At 42.2% G+C, this 27,198-nt stretch overlaps 1 protein-coding gene across 1 annotated transcript in view; it reads right to left on the reverse strand.

Moving 5' to 3' along the window:
• TAF1 (TATA-box binding protein associated factor 1) overlaps positions 1–27,198 on the reverse strand; it is a 2,792,652-nt gene that overhangs the window by 1,155,726 nt on the left and 1,609,728 nt on the right. The window contains exon 26 of the mRNA XM_044057257.1: positions 15,114–15,297. Within this exon, the coding sequence (XP_043913192.1) occupies positions 15,114–15,297 (184 nt within the window). The remainder of the gene's footprint in view (positions 1–15,113; positions 15,298–27,198) is intronic.

Below are 27,198 nucleotides of genomic sequence, written 5' to 3' on the forward strand. Positions count from 1 at the left end.
AGTGCCTTTTTTAGGCAGTGTTCCAAAGACCAAATTACCAAAATAACAGGTATAAATAAATGCAATCTGAGGGTCATGCTGCACAACGCTAGAAGTCTAAATTTCAAGATGCACTCGCTTGAAGCACTCCTCAAAATGGAGAACATCGACATTTGTACTGTAACGGAGACCTAGTTTAAAGCAGCAGAAAGCACCCCTGTGCTACCAGGCTATAATACATTCCACACCTTTTTGCCCCAGAACATGGACCGAAGCTCCAAAGTCGGTGGAGTCTCCATATTAATAAATGATATGCACACCTCCAGACTAGTATCTCAGCATAACGCATCTGAGATACTCCAAGTACAATTAACATTGGGTAAGATGGCAAGTCAGGTTGTAGCCTGATACATCTCCCCACCCATGTCCCAAAGACTCTCACTCTACATTCCTAACCTCCCTGAGAACTATTAAGATCCAACACTCTCATACTAGGTGACTTCAACTACCCCTCCACCAACTGGGAAAACTACTCATGCACCGATGCACTGGCCCAACTCTTCCTGGAATTCGTCAGTTCCAATGCCCTGGACCAGCTCATTCTTACTCCCACTAGAAGAAGCAACACATTTGACCTGGTTATTACTAACATGGGCAACCGTTGCTCTACAACAATAGTCAATTCCTCCATGGTTAAATCAGACCACAAACTAATCACTATGGAAATCCACATCTCACCCACACCCCCCATAAAGGTATTCACCATGAAAAACTTCTCCAAAGCTGACTTTGGACTCCTAAAAACAGAGGTGGCTAACTTCAAGGCACCCATGCCAATGGAAAACAGATGCATGACTGCCAAGTCATACACCAATGCACTGTACAAACACGTACATAAATCCATGGAACTAGCCATACCCAACAGAACCAAGACGCTCTCCTCCAAAAAAAAAAAGGAAGCCAATATGGTGGCCCCCTGCCATTAATAAACTCTATAACAGAAGGAAGAAACTGTTGCAGAAAAAGGTGAAGGCCCAAAACTGGAAAAATTCCCTTAGTAGCCTCAGCAAAAGTTGAGATCCCTCATCAAAACCTCCAAAGCCAGCTGTGAAGGTAGAATTATGGCAGACACTAAAAACAACCATAATGCCTTCTATAGTTATATCAAGAATTTCCATGGCAATACCCAGGTTGGATCTGAGTTACTGCACAATGGTACCTCCTATACTGAGCTAATGGATATTGCCAACATACTGGCCGACAGAATCAGTGCCAACTTTTCCCCTCTCCCCCTAAAGGACCAATCTCAATACCGGAAGAATGCCAGGCACCCAGCATTACTGCAGCACAAGTTAAAGCTGCATTGTCCAAGGCCACGAATAAAGCTTCCATGGGACCAGACAATATCCCTGGCTATGTTCTACAAGAATTAAAAAGTGAACTGGCACCACATCTGTGTGCCCTGCTTACTCTCAGCCTCACCTCAGGCTTTGTTCCTACTGAATGGCACACTGCCACAGTCATCCCTCTCCATAAAAGAAAAGCGACTACAGACCCTGGAAACTATCACCCCATTAGCCTTATGAGTCTGATATGTAAGGCTATGAAGCGCAACACCATGGACCTAAGTAACAAGGATACAGGGAATCTCCAAACTCTAGATCCCATGCAATCTGGTTTTGTAAAAGGTAGATCATGCTTGCTCAAGCTGGATGACCTCTTTGAGTCAGTCACCAGAGCTGTGAATGAAGGTAAGGCAGTTCATATAGCCTACCTTGATCTGGCCAATACCATTCCTCACTCAGGAATTCTTGATAAACTCACCAAACTAGGCATCAACCCCTATATCATTAGGTGGGTTGCAAACTGGCTCACCGATAGAAACCACAGTGTGAAAGTAGCGGACTCCAAGTCAGACTGCCGATCAGTCATGCGTGGAGTCCCACAGGGATAGGTCCAGGGTCCTCTCCTGTTTGGCATCTACTTCTCAGAAGTCCAGGCCACCACAGAGGGACTCTAGCTGACCAAGTCTGCAGATGACTGCAAGATGGGAGCCTTTATTAACTCCTCAAATGATGCAGACATCTTACAGAAAGGCCTCACTGAGACCAATGACAGGTTTCGAAACCATGGCCTTAAGCTTAATGCCAAAAAATGCATCATCCCCTTTGGGAAAAACACAATTCCCACTAATTACCACATTGATGGGAGCCCACTGAACACTGAAGGTAGAGATCTCGGGACACATGTTGACAGCAACCTCTCCTCCGACCTCCAAACTGCCACTGTAGTCAGAAAGTCCTTCTACGTGGCACATGTCATTACCAAGGATTTTGCATCCAGGAAGAAAGAGGTCATCATTTTTCTCTACTCTTCCCTCATTAGACCAATCATAGAGTATAATGTCCCATTTGGCATATACCTCACTAGACACCTGCAACAGCTGGAGAGGCCACAAAAGTACCTCACGAAGAGGATCCTAGGCCTTAAACACGTCCTACATGGAAAGACTCAAAAAACTCCAGCTATTCTCTGTCTCGTATCGTCTACTAAGAGGTGATGTCTGCTTGACTTACAAAGCCATGTCTGACCCAACTCTGTTAGAAATGCTATATCTAAAGGAATCCCTCTGCACCACACTCTCCAGAGACCTCAACCTCATTACCTCAATCAACAGAACATGCTTGTGGGACAGGTTCATAACCCAGAGACTGCCCATGCTCTGGAATAGACTTCACATACATGTCAAGCAGAGCACCTCACTGGCCCTCTTCAAGAGAAATCTTGATGGGTGGATGGGAAATAGAAAGTCACCCTGGGGATCAATCCAGTGGCTCTAATTGATAGAGGCACTGAGAACTAACGTTGGGCAGCACAATGCCAGGGCACTTCTATGAGCTAGGCTTGTAAAGGCTCCATGGCCATTAGCCTAGTACACACCTATGAACCTATGTCTAAGTACATACACACACATGTTCTTCAAGTGAGTGCAACACTAAGAACCTAAGTAAAGAATAAATATCCTACTTGCGCTGAAGACGTTTTCAGGTCAAACAAAGCAAAAACTGTAAAAATCCTGAAATGGCACTACGGCTGCAATTGCATGAAGACATTAAAGCTTGAAGGCAAACGTAGTTTAATTTTACACAAATAAAATAAAAGGCCTGAGTACAAAGATGAGCGTTTTCGGCGAGACTTTGCCTTCTTCAGATCATATAGTACAAAGGTCCATATTGGTTAAAATAGTAATAATCCACCAATCATGTCTATTGCATCTGACACACCTTCAAAAAATTACCAATCAAAACACCAATCTTAGGACCAGGAAATAAGAGGACAAAAAAACGTACCTAACCATCCTAATCTAGGAAAAGTTCTAATAGCCAATGAAAAAATTCATTAAAACATACTATAAGTACGCAGGTCATAAATCTTTAGCTTCTACATAATTCAGATTCAGTAGATGTATAAGGGTTGTAGGTAAATACTGTCTGCTTTCATGATTAAACATGATAGTTTACCTAAAACTTTTGTCTTCTTTTGTAGAAAATAAACTCCTAAGTTCTAAAGAAAATACATCCGCATTCGTGGTGCATTGTTTAAGAAGTTAACTGGTTAAACCAATCAATAATTTATTTTAAGTTCAAATAGCCAATCAGAATCAGTCTAAACAAAGTTGGAACATTGTAGCGAAAAGCGTCCGTAATTACGGCTATGGTCAAATCACTAACATTGAATGACAAATCCAGTATGTGGTAAAACACACTGGTAGGCTGATCTATCGGTAAGCATGCCAGGTCAATTTGGATAGAGCACTAAATTTTCCCCTGGTACCAATGAAGACCTTTAAAATACTATCTTATCTGTGTGCAGGCCAATTCAATTACTAATTCTTTTGAAACATTAGTTTTTAACAATTACTTGTACAGGAGAAACTAAAGCCATTCATTATGCAATTCTGATCTTTCTCTTTTACAATGCACTCCAGACATATAAATACATACTATAATCGATTGCTGTCTGGCTGTAGCCAGTCACTGATGCACCTAAATATTATGCAAATCAAAAATGAAAAAATATATATGTTAATGCCTTCCGTATTTGCAAATACATCCTGTTTCATTTACACAATAGGAACCAATCAAATTTAATAGAATAGATCATGCTTTTCTCCTCGGGCCTCTGCTGAAAATGGACATGTATCCAGCCAGACTAGCCCGGTTAACAAATGTAAAATAAAATAAAAAAAAATAAAAATGCCCAATACATGAAGGGCCAATAAAACTCCAGTAAATTCGTAACTCAACCAATCAAATACAAACAACTAAAACAACAAGCGAAGATCGAGACTGTCCGTTCTCACGGCTACGTCTCTATTCTCAATGGGATCAGTTCTAAATATTAAATAAACATCCATCCCAAAACATTAATGTTTCCAAAAATAAGAATAAAATCCAAACTTTTCCATGTCTACATAGGTTTATGTTATGGACCCTTGCTGTCTGGCTACAGTCAATCAATGAAAATAGTAAAAGGTATAATAATAAAAACAAAGATAAATCTATTTATGTACTTTCTAGCAGTCACTTGCGCTTTAGCAGCTATCATCAAATAGTTAGTGCTGACTAAAAATCTGTCCGTCAATCTTAATTTCAAGCATGGGCTGAATAAAAATAGCAAACTGAGACTGTCCGCTTTTGCGGCAACGGTCTCTTCTGCATTCGTGGTGAAAGCCAATCTAGCTGGATGATCAAAGAGGATGGCCAATCAACAGAAGGCTTGACAACTCGTTGAATAAAAAGCGGTCACTTCCGCATTAACGCCTGAAGTCAAATAATTGGTCCTGGCTGAATGACAGTCAGCCAATCATAAAGACAGGCAAAAACTATGCATAATAATAAATTTTAATCGTCATCTGCTTGACTTACAAAGCCACGTCTGACCCAGCTCTGTTAGAAATGCTACATCTAAAGGAATCCTAATCCCTCCGCACCACACTCTCCAGAGACCTCAACCTCATTACCTCAATCAACAGAACATGCTGGAGGGACAGGTTCATAACCCAGAGACTGCCCATGTTCTGGAATAGACTTCCCATACATGTCAAGCAGAGCACCTCACTGGCCCTCTTCAAGAGAAATCTTAATAGATGGATGGGAAATAGAAAGTTCACCCCAGGGATCAATCCAGTGGCTCTAATTGATAGAGGCACTGGGAACTAATGTCGGGCAGCACAATGCCAGGGCACATCTATGTGCTTGGCTTGTAAAGGCTCCAGGGCCATTAGCCTAGTACACACCTATGAACCTATGTCTAAGTACATATCCACACATGTTCTCCGAGTGAGTGCAACACTAAGAACCTGGTGTTTGCATTTCAAGAAAATGTGCAATTATATATATTCCTGTGCAAATTTAAAGAAATTGCTATACGGGCCTAAACTGTGGAGTACTATCTGTGTATTTTTCTATCTCCTAATTCATGAGAAAGTGCTAGTCAAAAGTCAGGCGTAAGGAACCATATGAAGGAAGAGATTCAGTGACACACCATGCTGTGACTTCTTTGATGTCTATTGTTATACAAAGTTGACTAACCTGCACCTAATCAAGCTGGAAATGTGATATTCTGGCTTCTTGAAGGAGGGGAGATTGGAGGAGTAACTTGGTTAGGAACTGCAACTAAGAAAAGTGCTCTTTGTAAAAAGTCTTTTTATCTCAGTAATTTGTTGGCACTTTTGCAAGCTTTTCTCAGAGAATGTGTAGTACATTAGTGGGAACAGCATTTGTAAAACTCAGTGCAGACTAGTCAATGACACTTGATCTGCAGACTCAAACTACACAGTTTTTTTCCAAGTTTCCCATTTTAAGTGAATGGAAGCCTAATCTGACAACAAAGGGTAGGGCTACTGTTCCTCACATTCAGGACTGTCATACTACATTTTGGTACAGATTTAGCCTTTCAAGGGAAAAAACTCTCATCAGGATGTCTGCCCTCATGAGGGCAGACAGGGATAAAAAAATAAAATAAAATTAAGAATGAATACTTAATTTTGTGGCAAACAGCTTTGAGAGGTGCAGAAAATCATGACTAGATAAAAAATATATGTTTTTTCATCATTTGCCCATAGTGGTCCTTTAATGTCACATGTTCCTGCATATCTATGTCTATAATGAGACTTGTAAACCAATTTCGCTACATAGGTGCCGTAATCAGATGCATGTTTGTCTGCTTCTAACTTCAGAGGTGTATATATATATATATATATATATATATATATATATATATATATATATATATATATATATTATCCTCTATCCGCCCTCCATTTTTCCAACAATCTCTTCCGTCCCTGGTTGCATGTGACTTGTATTTTAATGACTTTGTTGTGGTTGCATGTTACTTATGTTTGAATCACTCTGTTATAGTTATTATGTTCCATGCTACTACTTTTAAATTTCAAATCAATGGATGTCTCGACTAGTGATCACCTTAAATTTGTTTATACTGTACTGTATATAATGTAATTTTTCTCTTCTGCAAAATACTTAATGTGTAAAAATTTCTTATTGTTAAATATTTAATTGGTAAATTCTTTGTATGGAACTTTTTTCCCAGGCCTCTGCTGAAAATGAGCCTTTGGCCCAGTTGGACCTTTCCGTAAACCAAATATAATACAAATAAATAAATCCTTACACCCCTCCTTGCCGACATCTACCAAAATGGCAGCAATAGAGTTTAAATAAGATGGAAGGTTCTCAATTATCTCAACCTGAGAAGACTAAATGACCATGTGAAGTTAAGATAAACAAGTGTGAGACCTACATTCAGGTTGGTGGCGAGACAGTCTGAGGATTCACACTCATATGTCAGCTTATGTACCCCTACACTAATGTGCTGAGGTTGTATGTCAGACATATGGCTAGCCTTTGTTAGCCAGGCCAGACATTAGTTGCAAAAACCCATCTGTTTGGAATACTGAACAGTGACTTCAGCCAGGAAACCACTAGAAGTTACTTCATAGGTAGGTACTAGGCTATTGGCCCTAGGGCCTATATAAGCCTAGCCAAAAGGTACCCTGACTTTCGCCACCCAAGAAAATTATCTTCCTGTGCTCATGTCGAGCAGAGCCACAGAGGTGATTCCCGGGGTGAATTTCCTATTTCCATCCAATCATCAAGATTTTTCTTGAAGAGTGCTAATGAGGAGCTTTGTTTGATATAGATAGGTAGTTTGTTCCAGCGTATGGGAAGTCTCTGGGACAGGAGTTTGAGTCTGCTGAGCCTGCACTGTCATGAGACATTTGCACAAACAGGAACTGTGAACTTAGCTTGTGGAGCATACATCTCTTCAGAAAAGTGCAGGGGTGGTGCTCGAGGAGTGGCTAAAGGAGGTGCAGGCCACCTCCAAGATCAGCAAGCTGGTCCAGTCTCTACCACACACTTCTCATTGAGGAAGAGAAAGCTGCTCGGGGTTCCTGGGCAGAAATGAATGGATTATAGGGATCTCACCTAGCATGGGAATGCCCACCTTCATTCCTCCATGAAAGAATGAACCGACTGTTTGCAGGTAGTCGAGCCATATGGCAATGTCCTGGGGTGGACCAAAACAAAAATAAATAAGAAAATAACTAATAACTAAAATGGGTCTATATTGTTATCGAAAAGGCATTACAGAGAATGCCTTTTCATCGACCCCTGAACAGCAAACTGCCAGTTACACAAATGGCCCATTCAGTGATTTTTTTTCCTGGGGGGAGGAATGAAACATCACTACAAACATTTCAAAGTGGGGGGCTTTGCCCCCTCACACCCCCCCAACTAAATATACCAATGCCAAGATCGCACTACAGTGGGGAAAGGGGAATATTCACGATGACAGCCAAGAGATTTTTTTTTCCCTAGGAAAGAAATTGCTGAATTAGCCATTTGAGTAACTAGCGGTTCGATATTTAAGGTTGATGAAAAGGCATTCGCTGTAATGCCTTTTCGATAACATGATACAGACCTAAGTAAAATATGCAACACAGACTTTTACACAACTTAATCTTTTGTTCTCTGCAAAGATCCACCAGTCTACTGTTTATTTCCCCAGGGTCTCCACGAAAATAACCTACTTAGAAAATTATTAACATTAACACCATGTGTATAAAGTTAATACATGTAAATAAAAGCAAATAAAATAAACATGTTTCTGTGTCATCTGTGGCAGAAAGTACAGTTGTGTACACTTAACATAAATGTAGACGTTCGAGTGTATTCACTGTTGCAGTCATTACATTTGGGTTATCCTGCTGGCAGGTTGCCCTCAGTCGGCCTAAATTCCGAAGTCTTGGGTCCTGCGTCAGTTGCTGTCGCCTCTTCCCTGACGTCAGGTTGTCAGGGGTATAAAAGATGCAGCTGACGCCATTTTATTCAGTTTTTCTTGCCCCAGATGTCAGGTGCCCCCAAAAGGGTAGGCTAAAATTATGTAAATAAAACATACATGCACCAAAATAAGCTTTACCTTCATCTATAAGCAAATACACCACCTAGGTTGTATAGATTAGAGAAGTAAAGATAAGTTCCAGTAAAAATAAAGGGGATGGTGGGTGGGTAACCTGGATTGCAACAGTGAATACACTTGAACATCTACATTTATGGAAAGTGTACACAACTGTACTATGTTCTTTGTGTTTCACTGTTGCAGTCTTTACATTTGGGTTGAGTCCCAAAGCTATGGTTGGGAGGCTGGAGCTAAACAGCATTAGGAGCGGCTATGAGGCCCTGCAGAACTGCAGTGGCAAAGCCTACCCTGGATTTAGAGTAAACAGGCAGATTGTAGTGTTTTGTAAAGGTATGCACTGAACACCAAGTAGCAGCCTCTAAAATGTCTTTGGTTGGTACTCCCCTGAGAAAGGCTGCAGAAGTGGCTGTAGCTCTGGGTGAATGTGGCCTAATGCTCTTAGGCACTGGTTTGCCATGCTGTGAGTAGCAGAAACGAATGCAGTGACCTATCCACTTGGAAACTGTCTGCTTGGAGATCACCTTTCCTTGTGATGCTGCGGCATATGCCACTAGTAATTGTTCTGTCTTTCTGAAAAATTTAGTTTTGTCCAGGTAGAATTGAAGTTATCTGTGTACGTCCAAAGAATGCAGAATTCTCTCCCCCTTGTTCTGTGGATTTGGATAAAAAGTTGGCAAATTAATAGTTTGGTTAAGGGCTACACTGGATACCACCTAAGGCATAAATGTAGGGTTTGTTCTCAGAGAGACCCTGTCTGGATAAAAAATGATAAAGGGTTCCACAGCCATGAGAGCCTGTAGCTCTGAAACTCGTCTTGCAGAAGTTATTGCTAGGAGCAGAGCTGTTTTCCAAGATAAGAACTTTATATCCGCAGTAGCAGATGGCTCAAAAGGAGGTAAGATGAGTTTTTCCAAGACATAATTTAGGTCCCATGCAGGTACTGGCATTCTCCTTGGAGGCCTTAAGTTTTTGGCTCCTCTGAGGTACTGCCTTAATAAAGGATAAGAAAAGAGTGGTGACTCTGTATTGTAATGAGCCGAAATGGCAGAGGCATGGATTTTAATTGATGAAAAAGATAGGCCTCTGTCCAGCATCTCAGTTAAGTATTGCAAAATCTGAGGAATATTTGGGACAGCTTTATCAGTTCCTTGTGCCTGGTTCCAAGCACAAAATCTCTTCCATTGCCCACCATAGGATTTTCTAGTACTAGGCCTTCTGGCTTCTAAAATGACATCCATCACAGCTTTACTGAGAGGTGTGGTTTGTATGGCTACATTATCCGCCATGCTGCCAGGTTTAGGGTCCTGAGTTGGATGTGCAGAATCTGATTGTTTTGCTGGGACAGTAGATGAGGTATTTGAGGTAAGGTCCAGGCTGGGCACTGGGACAAGTTTCTTAAGATCGGATACCAGTACTGGCATGGCCAGTCTGGGGCAATCAGAATCATTTTTGGTTTCTCCTGCCCGACCTTTAGGAGTACCTTGGGGAGGAGAGGCAGTGGAGGAAAGGCATATACTGATAGGTTTGTCCAGTTGAAAGATAAGGCGTCCACTTTCCAAGCTTGTCTGTGATAAGTCCTTGTGCAGAATCTTTTTAGTTGATTGTTTTGAGGGGAAGCAAACAGATCTATGTCCGGGCATCCCCATTTCTTTGTTATCATGCTGAAGACTTGTGGATCCAGGTGCCACTAGTGGGGATCCATGAGGTTTCTGCTTAGTTAGTCTGCCAGAGTATTTTCCTTTCCTGGCAGGAATTGTGCCTGCAGACGAACTTAGAAAGTCAATGCTGTGTCCCATAAAGCCATGGCTTGTCTGCACAGGGGATAAGAATGAGTGCCCCCCTGCTTGTTTATGTAACACATGACCGTGGTGTTGTCTGTCTTTATCAGTAGTTGTCCCGGATGAAGTAGGTCCTTGAAGGCTGTCAGGGCATTCTGAACAGCTAGTATATCTTTTTGATTGATCTGTAGATGCTTTTGGTTTGTGGACCAGGTACCCTGAATGCCTCTTCCTGCCATGTGTGCTCCCCAGGCATAATCTGAAGCATCCGTCGTTAGGCTCTGCCTGGCTGGGGGTATTGAGAATGGCTGTCCCTTGTTTTGGTGACAAGTCTTTGTCCACCATCGAAACTCCTGTTGCAGGCAGGGAATTAGAGTAATCATTGTTTCCAGACTGTGGCAATGTTGTGTCCAGACACTTTTTAGGTACCATTGAATTTTCCTCATATGCAGTCTTGCATATGGAATTAGTAAGATGCAGGATGCCATGAAGCCCAAAGCCTGCAGAATTTTTCTTGCAGATAACTGGGCCTTTGTTGCCATTTCCTTGAAATAGATAGTCAGTTGCCTTTGTTTGTCTGGAGTGAGATAAGCCATCTGGGCAGTTGTATTTAAGCTTGCACCCAGGAATATTATCTCTTGAGAGGGTACTAGTTTTGATTTCTTTTTGTTGACTGTGTACCCTAGGAATGTTAAAAAGTCTTATCACAAACGTCAGATGCTGTAGTAGAATGTCCTTGTTCTCTGCTTGTATGAGGCAGTCATCCAAGTAAGGATATATTTGTATTCCTCTTTGTCTGCAATAAGCAATTACTGGTGCCAGGCACTTAGTGAAGACCCTGGGTGCAGTAGATAAGCCAAAGGGCAGCGCACAGAATTGGTAATGCTTTGAGCCAGCCTTGAATCTGAGGTATCTTCTGCATGACTGTCTGATTGGGACATGCAGGTATGCCTCTTTTAGGTCTAAAGTCACGAGCCAAGCCTTGCTGCCCAGCATGGGCAGAAGCTCCTGTAAGGTCAACATCTTGAATTTTGCTATGTCCAGGAAAGTGTTTGGAATAAATAGGTCCAGTATTGGTCTCCATGCTTTGTCCTTTCTGGGTACCAAGAAGAGTCTTGAGTAAAATCATTGTCCCTGCTCTTGCTGTGGCACTTGTTGAATAGCCCTCATGTCCATGAGAGCTGCGACTTGTTTTTCAGCCTCTGCCCATTGATTTTTTGGCAGGTCTGGCCAACCATTTCCCCTTGGCAGGGTATGGAAATGAAACTTGTAGCCTTGTGACACTATGTCTAGAACCCATTTGTCTGTCCTGGGTTATAATGTGCCAATTTTGAGAAAAAAGTGCTAGTTTTCCCCCTAAGGGTGCTGCCAGAAGATAAGTGCTTGGTGCAGGCAGGAGGAAGTCATTGGGACTGTTTCCTATATGATTGTGCTTTGTCTTCTCCACCTTTGGAGGTAGAAGCACTCCACTGCTTAGACCTGTAGGATACTTGCGGCTGTGATCTGCCCCTTAGAGGTCTGTCTGAGACTGGAAAGGACCAATTCTTTGTAGTCCAGTGTCTGCTAAATCTAGGTGGCTGTACCTGTAGGAAATCCTTGACCGTTTGTATAGATTTAGCTTTGTCCTCCATTTTCTTTAACACCTCTTCTGCCTTAACACCAAACAAGGTATCATGTTGTAAAGGAGCATCTAATAATTTTGCTTTAACATGGTCAGGCAGATTTTGTTCCTTTAACCAAGCATGCCTCCTAATGACAGAACCCGTAACAGCGGCCCTGCAGGAGGCCTCCAGAGAATCAAACCCACATTGCAAAGTATGCTTTCCAACTTGTTCAGCTGCATGCAATAAATCCTGCATTTCTTTGTTTTCTGCACATTCAGAATTTGCCATCATTTTCTGTTTAAGCAGTGTCATGATACATTGCTGATATTTGTGCATATGAAACTGACAATTTAAGGTCCTTATAGCCAAAGTAGGAGATGTATAAATCTTTTTTCCCCATCTATCCAGCACCCTGGAATCCCTGTCAGAGGGGGTAGGGTTTTTTGCAGTAGAAGCCTTGACCCCTTTTGGACCCTGAGAAATAGTTTCTGGGTCTGCAGTAGGGATTTTGAAAAGGAATTTATAAGAGTCAGGGACCCTGTCCGGCTTAACAGGAGCTGGAGGTAGAGAGTCAGGGGTCAGACTAGACTCCGAGAACACATCATCTACAATGTCCAACACAGGCGGAATAGCTAGAGGCCTGTGTTGAGGTAGTAAAAGGAAGTCTCTGAGTCTTTTCTTAGATTATGAAAAATCTTGGCTCTCCCAGTGGAAGTGCTCCCTCATGGTATGCAAGGTTTCCCCAAAAGAGTAGTCCTCAGGAGGAGAAGCTGAAGGAATAGATTCTTCAGCATCAGAATCCTCATAGGGAGGAAGAGAATATTCCTGATCAGAAGAGGAATCAGAAGAAATGGAAACGTGATCTGAAGATTCATAGTCTGTCTCTTGCCTAGGTCTCATCAGGAGGGGGATGGGAACCCCTAATCAAGGTAATTAGGTCTTCGGCCATTTTCAGCATCTGTTTTTTGGGCATGGAGGCCTGTCCTTGTGGCTGGAGAACTTGTTTCTTTGCCTTTAAAGGTGTTTTAGTCTTTGTCTTTGAAGTCGGTTTAATATATAATAGTTTAGGTCTGAATACACCCTCAGAAGCCGAAGCCTGCTCAGTGGCTCCGGACCCGTATGAAGGAATAATCTCAGAGGATCCAATACCTTGAGTTTCCAGCAGCCTGGCCAACTCTACGTGGGAGTCGGTAGCGGCCTGCGACTCTAAAGTAGCGGGCATCAGGGGCTGCGAAAGCGCCTCACTGAGAACCGGCTAACTGGCGACTTGCTTAGGAGAAGCTTCGCCGTCGGTTTTGGACCTCGGTTGCCTGTCTTTTTCTTTCTCTTTGCATTTTTTGTGAACTCCGGTAGTTGGATGGCTATCCGACGACATTGTATAATTAAATCTTCGCCCAAAATAGCTTAATGCAAAATCGTACCGAAGCTTAATAGTGCGTTGGTTAAATCTAGCACAAAACTGACAACTAGCAATGTCGTGGTCAGGGCCTAGGCAAGGAATACAGTAAGAATGAAAGTCCTTATGAGGTATTTGCTTCCCACAAGAAATACAATTATTAACTTTTTCTGACATCGGTCTGGAGCAAGAAAAAAGTTTCCCCAATGGGGTACTTAGCTTTAAATGAAGATTTCGGATATGAAACTCTAACATGAAAATCTCAGGAGTCGGCCGACCAACACTTGCGAACTGCTTCTGCTTCGGGCACCGCGCGGCAAGAAAGACTGAATAAAATGGCGTCGGCTGCATCTTTTATACCCCTGACGACCTGACGTCAGGGAAGAGGCAACAGCAACCGAGGCAGGACCGAAGACTTTGGAATTCAGGCCGACTGAGGGCAACCTGCCAGCAGGATAACCCAAATGTAATGACTGCAACAGTGAAACACGAAGAACATCTTACACATCACCAAGCCCATGTACAGTTCACAATAACTGTTCTGCCATTATGCTATATCTAAATTGATTCCCACATTAATAACAGACAAATACATTTTTCAGCAGGTTACTTCAGCTGGGCTTCATTGAGCCCCATATTTCTTCAATACGGTTGGCACTAGTCTGCAACATTAGCTCAGGCATTTTATTCTGCAGCTTCAGCATCACCACCACCAGCTCCTACCCAGTGAGAATGGATCTCTAATTGGAAGGGGGGTGAGCCTCGGAGCCAACAATGCTGCTCACAGAGGCAGGCTTGAATAGGTTATGTCCCTATACCCTCCAACATTTTGGCAACATGTTGCAGGCTAGACAAGTAATAAGGTGTGGTCTTAAGAGTACTGTCCCCCAAGACTTAGTATAATGACATCTTCCTGCACCCACATATCCATTCGGTTCAGCAGACTACACCCCAGTCTCCACTGTGACTGCACAGAAATGACCCACCTCCCACAGCACATCTTGTCTGACCCTTTCTTAATAGAGGAAGGTGAGCAAGTAACGCCTCATCATTCTTTCCTTCCAGCCAACCGGCTCCAAGAGGCACCCGAGTCACTAATCAAACTTTTTCACCTGGTCTGTAATCAGGGCTTTATCCTTCTATGCAAACAAAGCTGGCATTCAGTTATAGAGATAAAGTGCAAACCCTCCATGATGTTAACTAGACTGCCAGCATAAATTATGCTTTGGACCATTTACAAGTCACACATATCTATACTTTAATTACTGTGACCTAGAACTTAAATGGAGTTGCTTTGGTAAGCCAAGGAAAAAAATGCATTTCTCATCTTAAAAACTCTTCTTTGCATAAACAGTACATTGACTCTTTTCCCCATTACACTTCACAATGCAATTACATCTAAAACCACAGAAAAATTACATTGTATGTGGATGAATTCTCATTATTCCTTAGGTGTTACATCTGGTCACTCCTCTCATGTATATGTACTGTTTCTTTCAGTAATGTATCTGGTCAGTGTTTTCCTCAACCTAGAGCATGCCTTCTTGTCAACAACAATAAATCTGGATGGGTGACGCCATTACTGTGAACCATAAAATCCAGATTTGAGATACAGGCCTACTCAACGAAACAGCCAGATTACAAGTACTGGACAATTGACAGGACAAAAGAGAAAGTGGAGATGAGATACTATGGGCTAACTGTGACAATGTCATCAGTTCCTGAAAAAAAGGGGGCTTCTAGCAACTAAAGGCAAACATTTATCAGTGTGCGTGCATACAATAGAAACAAAATCTTGTGCTACACAAATGTGGACGCTAAATTAATATCTGTTGCACTTAATCAGATACCCACCTTGTTTGTAGGGTTTACCTTGAGGTCAAGTCTTTCTTTCATTTTTTTTGCTTTTTTCTCTGGAGGTCCTTTTAATTTTTCTTTTTCTTGGTTTCGTTTAAGGCGCCTCAGCTGTTCCTGAATTCTTCGTCTTTCCTTTCGCATCTCTTCACGATGCTGTTCATCAAATAAGGCAAACTTTCGTCTGAAATTACCAAAACAAAATAAGGTATAAGGAACACTATGTAAATAAAGTGTATATTAAAAAAAAAAGAACAAAAACAATCTTACCCATCATGCAAGCCTCTGCCCTGTTAGCATCACAACAGTTTTCTTAAAAAGTACTTTTAAACGCAGTGTCTTTGGTATCAAAGAGGTAAATAAATGAAAACAAAAATCCACATTACATATACATGCATAAATGCCTTAACTGATGGGTTATCCACACTTGTGGTGGAGCCAAGTTGGCAACTTTTTCCACACAGAGCTTCTTCAATGCTTGAGCACTCCTCCCCCAGATGTAATCCATCCCACACATCCTTTTCATTAAGTTTGCTCCTCCCGAGACCCATGTACTCATGGAGGACTGGAGAAAGGCTTTAGGTTTAAGTTTATTGTGTCTATACAGACAAGGCAGTGACAATTTGGAAAGGAGATGGTGGAAGGGTTGCTGAATTTGATGTAGAGGGCCAATGAGGATCCAGTGTTATGGTAAATGCAAAACTTCAACGGCCTACTCTGTTTCCCTCTATCTTCCTCGAATGATGGGACAGAATCTGTAGCTACCATCCTCCTAGGTAACATCATGACAGGAAACCCTTAAGAATGACAGATCCAAAGGGACAGCTGGATCTAGACATTTCCAACTTATAGCACTTCATGAAAAAATGCACTGATGACAATTGTGCTGCAGCAACATGGTCATTCAAAGGAGTGTTTCTGAAAAGGGCCATAGAAATGTCAATTAATTGTGCTGAGTGGGCCTTTGCTTTCAAGTCACAAGGTCTACTGCTTGCAGACTATATGTATGAAATGCAATCAGACAAACATCTGGAAATAATTATTTTAGAAACTTTGGCTCCTAACTTTGCGGAAGAGAAGAAGACAAAATATTGGCTATCTTAAGGGTAGGATTTGGTCCTGTGAAGTTAGAAACAAAGTTGTCTGTGAACATCATACATGCGGGGGATTACATATTCTCCTTTGTTAGAAAGGGAAAAAGACAGTAAATGAATACTTTGGTTTACGGCAGTTTCATGGGTAGTCTTTACAACAAAGGAGGGTTTAGGTCTCAAATAAAGTACTGCCTTTGTGAAAAACTAAGTATGGGGTCTTGCAAGAGGCAGCATGTAGTTCTGAAATCAGTAACAGCTACTAACAATAGGGCCTTCAATGATAAGCACTTTAATGTACAGGAAAAAACAGGATCAAAGCAGGGTTGGGTAAAGGCCTGTACAATGAAATTCAGTTCCCAGGATGGAGTGGGATCTATGATCCAAACCGACTCCAACTTACCTACCATAAAATAGCCATGTTTGTCACACTCACCTTACAATACACATCACTGTCTTGCTTTAAACTTACTCCAGTGGCTTGAATTCCCCCAGCTTCTACTGCTATCTCAACTTCAAATGCTACATTTCATTCTTAATAAGCCTTCATCCTGTCCTTTTCTCTCTTCATTCGTATCTAGTTATATACCACCTCGGTCTCTCCGCACTTCCAGTCAGCAACTACTCCTCACATACCAACCCAAAAAACTATAGGCAAACACTTCTATAAACACTCCATTGCACACGCTTGGAACAAACTCCCTGTAGATATACGTTCCATCATCCACCCAGGACACTTTAAAGAAAAACTCAAATACCATTTACTTAACTCAAAACGTTTTCACTGTCAGGCACCAACTTAAGCACCCCACAGTTTATCTTTCTTCCTCACTCCTCTCTCACATCTTCTCCATCATCTCTTGTTCATGAACATATGTCTTCTTATCTGCTCTACTGATTCAAAACACTGCTTGTATATATGTAAATAAAAATTTGCTTTTCGGGAAAGGGAGGAAATGTGCATGCATTGCTATTACTTCCTTTCATCTATAATTTTTTTTTTGTATAGCCTGTTCCCTGGTCGAATTTAAGATGTTGAAATAATTTTTTTGCATAACTTAGTTTTCTCTCTGTTTGAATTTTAATGTTATAATTTATGAATTTCTGTCATCTTTTCATGTGTTTGGAGCTTTTCTCCTCGGGTCTCCACTGAAAATGGGCCACAAACCCAGTTAACAAATGTCAATAAATAAATAAATTAAGGTGGCTTTGCAGACATTTTGTGAGGTTGATGTAGAAGGATTGAAACATTGGTAAAAATAGAAAATGGCTACCAGCTGAAATTTTACAATGGAGTAACTACATTCAGAGTCAAACAAGGTAGCCAGAATACAGATGCAGAGAAAGGGTTCATGCCATAATGTGCTTCCTAAAGGGAAGATCTCTTCCATTTGCTTTTGTACAGTTTTTTGGTGGCAGGTTTTTGAGAAGCTGAAATAATCTGAATCACACTATTAGAAAAGATGGAGCTGTTCGCCATCAATTAAATTGGAGAAACCATGCTGTTAATCAGAGAAATGTGACATGTGTGTGAAGCTGACAGGTGCAACAAAAAATCTGGCTTGATCTAACAACCAGGGAGGTAATTTCAGCTATGGCTAGGCCAGAAAAGGCTATGTGGATGACAGAAGTCTTGCAAAGGAATGCTTATAACAGAAACTTTGTTGTGAGAGAAAGTGGGACAAAAATAAGATGACCAGGTGGCCAAGGATAGGTCAAAGCATCCCTGGGTGCCTGTCACTGTGGAAGGGTGTAGGCAAAGTAGCTGCTGCATTTTGCATTAGTCACAGAGGTGCAAAGATCACAGCATGGCTGGCCCTCGTACTGAAAATCTACTGCTGGATTGAGGGACCACTTGTGGCTTAGCCTATCTCCTAGAAAGTTGCTGCTTATACTATGCTTTGCGATTAGAAAGCAGTGCAAACACAATGCTCATTGCTATAGTCTTATGGCCTCTTCGCATTAAGGGTAGGACCAATTTCCCCCTTGCTTATTTATACTACAGTACTGATGTGTTGTCTCTGTGAGCCACAATCGTACCAAGTGGAAGTGAATCCTGTATAACATGTAATACACGTAGGACCACCACCGTACTCATCTCCAGAATGCGGATGTGAAGAAGAACCTTTTGTTGTGACCATGTCCTTTGGAATGTTCTGCCCTTGAAACATCTCCCACCACAGAGAGAAAACATTCGTGAAGACAATGGTTGATGGAAGGGGAAGAATAAAAGGATGATCCATTTGCACTGAAAACGACTTTAACCACCACTGCAGATTAGGTCTGCAGACCAAAGAATGCTGCACAGGAAAGTCAAGTGGATGAATGATCTGAGACCACTGAACAATGAGTGTCCATCAGAGCACTCTCTTATAGTATTCAGCATTTGGTACTAGAGTGATAGCCATTGCCATCAAGCTTAGTACTTGTAAAACAAATGAAGCTGGAGGAGAGGTCACCTGAAGAAGCTTGAGTATGAAAAGTTTGAGGGATAAAAGTCTATCTGCAGGCAGTCTTCAATCTCTGTCGTGGTTTTCAGAAGGCATCTGATAAATGTTATAGTTTGTGTTGGTTCTAGTTTTAATTTTCCAAGACTTACTGAGATGTCCAGTGATATACACAAATGAAGCAAGTAATCCCTTGCTGTAGTGAGACCAAAGTGAGGGAATCAGAAATGACAATGACTGCCTGACAGATGGAAGTGAAGATACCTTCTTGATGGCTTTGCAATCTTATATGGAGATAAGTATTCTAAAGATATATCAAGAACATCCAATTTATTTCTCTAAGATTTGAGAAGGATGGACTGCAAAGTGACCTTTCAGAACCTGGTCTTCTTGACATGAAAGTTTAAGCTAATCAAATCTAGAAAGGCCTAATAGATGCTAGATTCTCTCTGATCTGGTGCAACCACTTTCATGGCTCATTTTTTTGAGGGGCTGAACCTTGGAGAGGCTGGGAATTTGTCTAGGTAGGGATGTGAAAGGGATGATGTATTCTCTAGATGTAATGCTCTTCATCCAGTTTTCTTATAATGGTCAACCAAGCATCTAGATGAAGAGAAAATTAAGCAATCAAGCAATCTCTCAGTAGCTCTGGGATGGCTATCAGGAGAAAGGGCTCATAACCCCCTGATTTTGCAAACATTCTCTGCCTCTAAGAAGTCATCCATTAAAAGGTCCTCCTATGCTCTGGAGGCAGTATCCAAAGAGGGAATTAAAAGACAAATATTAGGATTTCTGAAACTAGAGACCTTTGTTACCCCCCCATTGTGGTTCTCGGAAAAGGGCCTCTGAGGGGGTGTCAAAATGTACTCTTGCCAGCAAACAATGTTTTACCCGTTTGTTTGCTCCTCAGCAGTTTTTCTTTGACTTTGGGACCAAACAAGGATATCGGACATCCTATTATAAGGAGCATTTACACAGCATGCTTTAAAGTTGTCCACAAAATAACATAGCTACAAGCCAAGCATAACGGCTCATTCCAGCGCTGGATGGGATGACAGCCATGTCTATTTGAGCCATGACAAATGCCCTCATCATTCGGTCCCAATCAATGTTAACAACATTCCTGGTAGACCCAAGAGAACAGGCTGAAGGGGGGGGGGTCTGCAGCCAAGAAACCAGAAGAGCTTCTTTCTAAGACTTACACTGGTGGAGGTCTTCCTCAAAGGAGACACCTCTGATGTCAACATAGAGGCTTTAAAAATGGTAGCCCCTGAGCAGGGAATTCAAAGATTCTCGCTGCCTGTTGTGTTTTCTAATTCTGTTTACTGAGATGACTTCTCCTGAAAAGTCTCACATGTGAGTAGTCTTATCTTCTTTTCAACATTTGATTTTTGCAGTTTTATCAGCTACAATGAATAGATGAAGTTTTGATTTCTTCCAACCTTGTGTTAATTTACTTTATATACTCCTTCAGCATTTCACTTATTTTAAACACCTGTGTGCGCATTTTTTTCCCTCTAAATTACTGGAAGCCTCCTCCTATGCCAATGATGAAACCTTAAGTTCAGCAAGATTCTTTCAAGACAAAACGTTTTATTCTCCTTTTTCAGTTGCTTCTTCTTTTGCTTTCTTCAAATTTTGTCTTTGCTGGTACCCAGGCAGTTCTAGACTGAGTTTTACCCAAATTGTTTGCTTTTATCATTTTTTTGGCAATTTTTCAGTTTTCACATCGGCAGATCACTTATCAAGCCATTGATCAGTGTGCTGATATCTTTGCAGTCCTTTATATAACTTTTGCAAATTAGAGACTAGGTAATGAAACTATAGGCATGTTTGTGTCAATATATTATACTATAACACCCCCTGAGATTCTGCATCAAACAACCAAAAGCCATTTCCTTTTATTTTGGGTGTAAAAAATTGGGGTTTGGGCAGAAAAGATGTGCTGAAAGGCAAAAAAGTAAATGAAAATGGAAGACAAACACCACGAACCTTGGAAATCTTATATAAAACTTCAAACATGGGATGCAAATGTAACAACAGTAATCCTGCATGTTCAACATTAGTACAATATCTTCTTGCTGCATAACTGGCAAATAGGTCTGCAAAATTAACATTCTAAACATATTATAATTTCTATAATATTTTTCAGATTTCAAAATCTAAGACATGTCTTCAATGTTTTTCTTTCTTTGTTACCTGTACGAACCTTGACTAAACTCCTGTTCTCTTAGGTTCTTAGGTATGTACTAGGCTAATGGCCCTGGAGCCTTTACAAGCCTAGCCCATAGGATTACCCTGGCATTGTGCCACCCGACCTTAGTTCCCAGTGCATCTGTCGAGTAAAGCCACTGGAGTGATCCCTGGGGTGAATTTTCTATTTCCCATTCACTCATCAAGATTTCTCTTGAAGAGGGCCAGTGAGGTGCTCTGCTTGATATGTATGGGAAGTATATTCCATAGCATGGGCAGTCTCTGGGTTATGAATCTGTCCCTCCAGCATGTTCTGTTGATTGTGGTAATGAGGCTGAGGTCTCTGGAGGATGTGGTGCGAAGGGACTGGGATTTCTTCAGATGTAGCATTTCTAACAGAGCTGGGTCAGACATGGCTTTGTAGGTTGAGCAGAGATAGTAGGCGATATGAAACAGAGAATAGTTGGAGTTTTTTAGTCTGCCCATATAGGACACATGTTTAAGGTCTAGGATCCTCTTTGTGAGGTACTTTTCCAGTCTCTCTAGTTGTTGCAGGTATTTAGTGAGGTGCATGCCAAATGGGGCATTGCACTCAATGACTGGCCTAATGAGGGAAGAGTAGAGGGAGACAATGACCTCTTTCCTCCTGGATGCAAAACCCTTAGTAATGAGATGTGCCACATAGAAGGTCTTTCTGACCACCGTGGCAATGTGGTGGTCAAATGAGAGGTTGCTGTCATCCTGTATTCCCAGATCTCTTATAACGCCTTCTGTGTTCAGTGGACTACCATCAATGTGGTAATTCATGGGAACAGTGTTTTTCCCAAAGGAGTTGACAACATTTTCTGGCACTTAACTTAAGGCCATGGTTCTGACACCAGTCGTTGGTCTCAGTGAGGTCTTTCTGTAGGATGTCAACATCACTTGGGGAGTTAATAGCTCTTAACTTGCAAACGTCTGCGAACTTTGTTAGCCAGAGTCCCTTCATGTTGGCCTGGACTTTAAAGAAGTAGACACCAAACAGGAGAGGAGCTAGGACCGAACCCTGTGGGACTCCACTCGTGACTGGTCTTCAGTCTGACTTGGAGTCAGCTTTCACACTGTGGGTCCTACTTGTGAGCCAGTTTGCAACCCACCTAGTGATATAGGGGTTGATGCCTAGTTTATTGAGTTTTTCTATGATTCCTGAGTGGGAAATGGTATCAAAGGCCTTGGCCAGATCAAGGTAGGCTGTATGAACCCCCTTGCCTTCATCCACAGCTCTGGTGACTGACTTAAAGAAGTTGACCAAGCTGAGAAGGCATGATCTACCCTTCACAAAACCAAACTGTGTGGGATCCAGAGTTTGGAGATTCTCTATATCCTTGTTTATTAGGTCCATGATGATACATTCCATAGCTTTGCATATCAGACTCATCAGGCTAATGGGGCAACAGTTCCCAGGGTCTGTAGTCGCTCCTCCTTTGTGGAGAGGGATGACTGTAGCAGTGTGCCATTTGGTAGGGACAAAACCTGAAGTGAGGCTGTGATTGAAAAGGGCACACAGGTGAGGTGCCAGTTCACTCTGTAGTTCATGCAGAACACAGCCAGGGATATTGTCAGGTCCCATAGAAGCTGTATTCTTGGCCTTGGACAACCTGTGCAGCAGTAATACTGGGTGCCTGACAATCTACTGGTATTGTGACTGGTCCCTTAGAGGGGGAGAGAGGGGTAAAGTTGGCACTGAATCTGTCAGTCAGTATATTGGCAATATCAGATGGCTCAGTATAGGAGGTACCATTGTGCATTAGCTCAGAGCAAATCTGGGTATTGCCATAGAGATTCTTTACATAACTATAGAAGGCCTTGTGGTTGACTTTACTATCTGCTGCAATTCTGTTTTCATAGCTAGCTTTAGAGGATTTGATGAGGGATCTCAACTTTTTGTTGTGGCTGATAAGGGAGTTTTTCCAGTCTTGGGACTTCACCTTATTCCGCATCAGTTTCCTCCTTCTGTTGTAGAGTTTGTTTATGGCAGGGGACCACCAGATTGGCTTCCTTTTTTTGGAGGAGAGCATCTTGGTTCTATTGGGTATGGCGAGATCCATGCATTTGTGTACGTGTTCATACAGTGCATTGGTGTATGATTTGGCGGTCATGCAACTGATCTCCATTTGCATGGGGGAAGTGAAGTTAGCCACCTCTGTTTTTAGGAGCCCAAAGTTAGCTTTGGAGAAGTTTTTCATGGTGGTTACCTTAAACAGGGGGGTGGGGTGGGAGGGATGTGGATTTCCAACGTGATTAGTTTGTGGTTGGATCTAACCAGGAAGGAGTTGACTATTGGAATAGAGCAACGGTCACCCATGTTAGTAATGATCAGATCAAGGATATTGCTACCTCTAGTAGGGGTAAGAATGAGCTAGTCCAGGGCATTGGAATTAATGAATTCCAGGAAACGTTGGACAAGTGTACACGAGTAGTTTTCCATGTTAATGGAGGGGTAGTTGAAGTCGGCCAGTATGAGAGTGTTAGGTTGGACCTTAATATTCTCCAGGGTGCTTAGGAACATGGAGTGTGAATCTTGGGACATGGTTGGGGACCTAAAGCAGGCTACGACCTGAATCGCTGTCTTACCCAAAGTTAGCTGCACTTGAAGTACCTCAGATGCGTTATGTTGAGCTACCAGTCTGGAGGTGTGTGCATCCTTTATGAATATGGAAACACCACTGCCTTTGGAACTTCGGTCCAAGTTCTGAGGCCGAAAGCTGTGGAATGAGTTATAGCCTGGTAGTGCAGGGGTGCTTTCTGCTGCCTTGAACCAGGTCTCTGTTACAGCACAAATGTTGGTGTTCTCCATTTTAAGGAGTGCTTCAAGTGAGTGCATTTTGGGATTTAGACTTCTAGCGCTGAACAGCATCACCCTCAAATTGCATTTGTTTGTAGCTGTTACGGTGGTAATTTGGTCTTTTGGAACATCACCTAAAAAGGCACTATAGGGGTAGCAAGAGCCTTGGCCATTATCCGGAAGCACAGGGGTGACAGATGCAGGCCATCTCTGGCAAAGCATCGAAGTCTGTCAATCATGTCATCCCAGGCAGACAGATACTGGATCCCCTTAGAATGACATCAGAAACTTAGCCAATTGTTGAAATCAATAATTTTCTGCTTGTACTGTGGTATCATTCTGGGTGATGGTAGGATGCTGCTCAGGGCTAGAGTCATACCCGCCTGGGCTACATAATCGGAGAGCTCCTCCATGTCTCTTTTCAAGTAGTCCAGGGAGGTACGTCTCAGGTCACTTACACCCAAATGTACACTGACAGTCATATTTGTACCTGTTGTTGAGGGACCTGAGTGCATGCATTATGTGGCAGATCCTAGAGCCTGACGGGCAGCTGACTGTTACTTTCTTCTTATTTAACCTAGTGAGTGGGACATCAGTGTGCCTCACTATCGATTCACCTATGACTAGTGTGTGTGTTGGGCATGCTGTTTTGCCTTAGGGCACACTGTTTAGGAGAGTTATGTGCCTCATGATTAGTGTTGTGTTGTGGTGGTCGAGTGCGTCTCTGCTGTTTGGGTAGATTTTTATTGAGAGCCTTCGCGAAGGTAGGTGTGCAGTTTGTGTTTTTATGTAAAGGCAGTGCTGGTGTGTGTTCTGGAGGGCTATGTGTTCCATGTGGTGTGGTGCAAGTGTTGACCTCCTCTTGATCAACTATTCTGGTCTTGGCTGGAGAGTGCGTGGTTTCCAATTTGGATATATAAATGCATCTCTCACAAGTCTGAGTGTTGGGAGGTAAGAGGACAGGGTTGTCAGTGTACATGAGGCAGTTGCTACATTGCCTCAGGATGCCCAAGTTCACCAGGTTAATAGGAGAAAGCACAGGGAACTGACCTTTAGACATGCCTGGAGGGGAGGGCATTAATAATAAGTACTGGAGCTGTTTCCTTGTAGAATGTTTAGTGGTGTTAGCACTTTTGTGTGCTACAATAATTGCTACAAGAAGTCTGGTAAAGTGGTAAATTAATAAGCTACTAAAAGTGCAGGAGAGGAGAGAACTAGTAAATCTAAGGGAAAAATTGAAGAGCAGACTTTGACACCACTCAGAAGCTTACAAACAGTCCCAGATACAGTAAATCTGCATCTGGACAAAATTAGTTACAGGAAAGGGGGGAAAGCGCAAACATGGGCTTTTAAACCCAAAGCAAATCTGGGTATTGCCGTAAAAAGAGATGGAAAAACTGCCCAAATGGCCAATATACTACAATTTCTGGGCCAGAAACCACTCCTCTTGTGGTAGACATGCTACCTAGTGCTTATCACTCCCACTGATAAACTAGAATGCTTCCCTCCAACACAGAAAGGCTTTGGGGGCTCAGAAGCTTACAAACAGTCCTGGATACAGCAATTCTGTATCTGGACTAGACTAGTTACAGGAAAGGCAGGAAACAAGCTTAAAATTAAAAATTTTTTTTCAACGTCTGGAACTGACAGCAGTGTTACAATATAAAGAAAATTTTGAAAGACTGTTAAAACCACAGGGAACTAACACTTTGGTGCAAAAAGAATGTGACCTGGGTTTGAGTATCTGCAAAATTCTGTGAAGAGCCCTAACACTATATTTCTGACACAAAGGCCTGTAGTTGGCGGCTGCCACTTGACTGTTAAAAGAAGGAAACAAATAGTGGCACAGCTGTATTTTATCAGTGGGAGAAAATCATCTACCCTGCTATGAAGGATTCTCTTTCTTATTGCAAATGTTGCCTAGTAGCTCATCAGGCGTACTCCTGTCTCTTATACTGAGCAAATGGCTTAAAGGCCCTTACTCAAATGGGTGGGCTTCTTTGAGAAGGTCACCAAAGCAATGGATGAAGGCAAAATCGTTCACATTGCCTACCTTGACCTGGCCAGAGCATTTGACACAATAGTCCACTCTGGCATTGTTGACAAACTCAGGAGGTTAGGTACAAACTCGTATGTCACCCAGTGGATATCCAACTGCCTCACAGACAGGACCCAGGAAGTTAGAGCTGGGGAGTCCACCTGTACAAAGAGGCCAGTCACAAGTGGAGTCCCTCAGGGATCAGTCCTTGGACAGCTCCTTTTTGGCATTTACTTTTCAGAAGTCAAGGCCAATGTTAGTCATCTCTGGCTGACTAAATTTACAGAGGACTGCAAATTAGGAGCGGTCATTAAATATCACACTGACAAATATTCTCCAGGAGGGGCTGATACAGACAAACAACTGATGTCAGAGCCATGGACTAAAACTAAATGCCAAGAAATGCATAATAGTATCCTTTGGGAAGTCATCCATCCCTGGTAACTATCATATTGACAACACACCCCTTGGAGTTGACCTAGTAGTCAGGGACTTAGGGTCACATATAGATAGCAATCTAGCCTTTGACCATCATGTGTCTACAGTGGCGAGGAAATCATTCTGTATTGCACAACTTATAAACAAAGGTATGGCATTTAAGTCCAAGGAAGCCACTGTTCACCACTGTAGATGGCATTCATCACACATATCATTGAGTACAATGCCCCCATTAGTATGTACCTACCCAGGCATATCCAACAGCTGGAACGTCCACAGAGGTTTCTCACTAAAATAATACAGGACATAATCAAAATGTCCTAAGCAGGCTGCCTCAAGGCCCTATCCCTGTATTCCTGTCTCCTATAGGCTTTTGAGGGGAGATCTATGCCAGGCATACAGAGCATTGTCAGACCCCACTCTGACGGACCTCCTGCATATCCACAAAACAAACAACCACAGAATTCCTCATTCTAAAGACTTAAACCTTGTCTGTGATATAAACAGGTTCTGCTGGAGAGATAGGTATGTATCCCAGAGACTACTGCGTCTATGGAACAGGCTCCCCCATCGAAGTGAAGCAAAGTTCCTCCCTAACCCAATTCAAGTGCAACTTGGACAACTGGATAGGAAATCGGAAATTCATCCCTGGTTTGGCACCTATGTCTCTAATGGACACGGGTAACCTGTAAATGGTTCGTCTCCCAGGTCCATGCTTACACTTATCAAATGTATCAGAACTTGTCAGAAATTTGGAATGCATGGCTAGGCTTAAAAAAGGTCCTTGTGGTCATTAGCCTAGTAAACACCTATGAACCTACAAACCTAGCCAATATAACCCGATTTTACCCAATATATGGCCCCCTAGGGGTAAGTGGATGGCATTGATTTGTGCCTGTGCACTGAGTATCTTACAAACAGCTCCTGTCCATAAAGGAGACAGGCACTACTCCAGGTGTGTATTTGCGATTCCCCATCCATTGATCCACAGTGCATTTGAAGGGGGCCTGGAAAGGGCTCTGCTTAATGTGAATATGACGCCTGTTCCAAAGAA

This window comes from Protopterus annectens, chromosome 15.part0, assembly GCF_019279795.1.
Source record: "Protopterus annectens isolate FY-2018-M chromosome 15.part0, PAN1.0, whole genome shotgun sequence".
Lineage (NCBI taxonomy): Eukaryota > Metazoa > Chordata > Ceratodontiformes > Protopteridae > Protopterus > Protopterus annectens.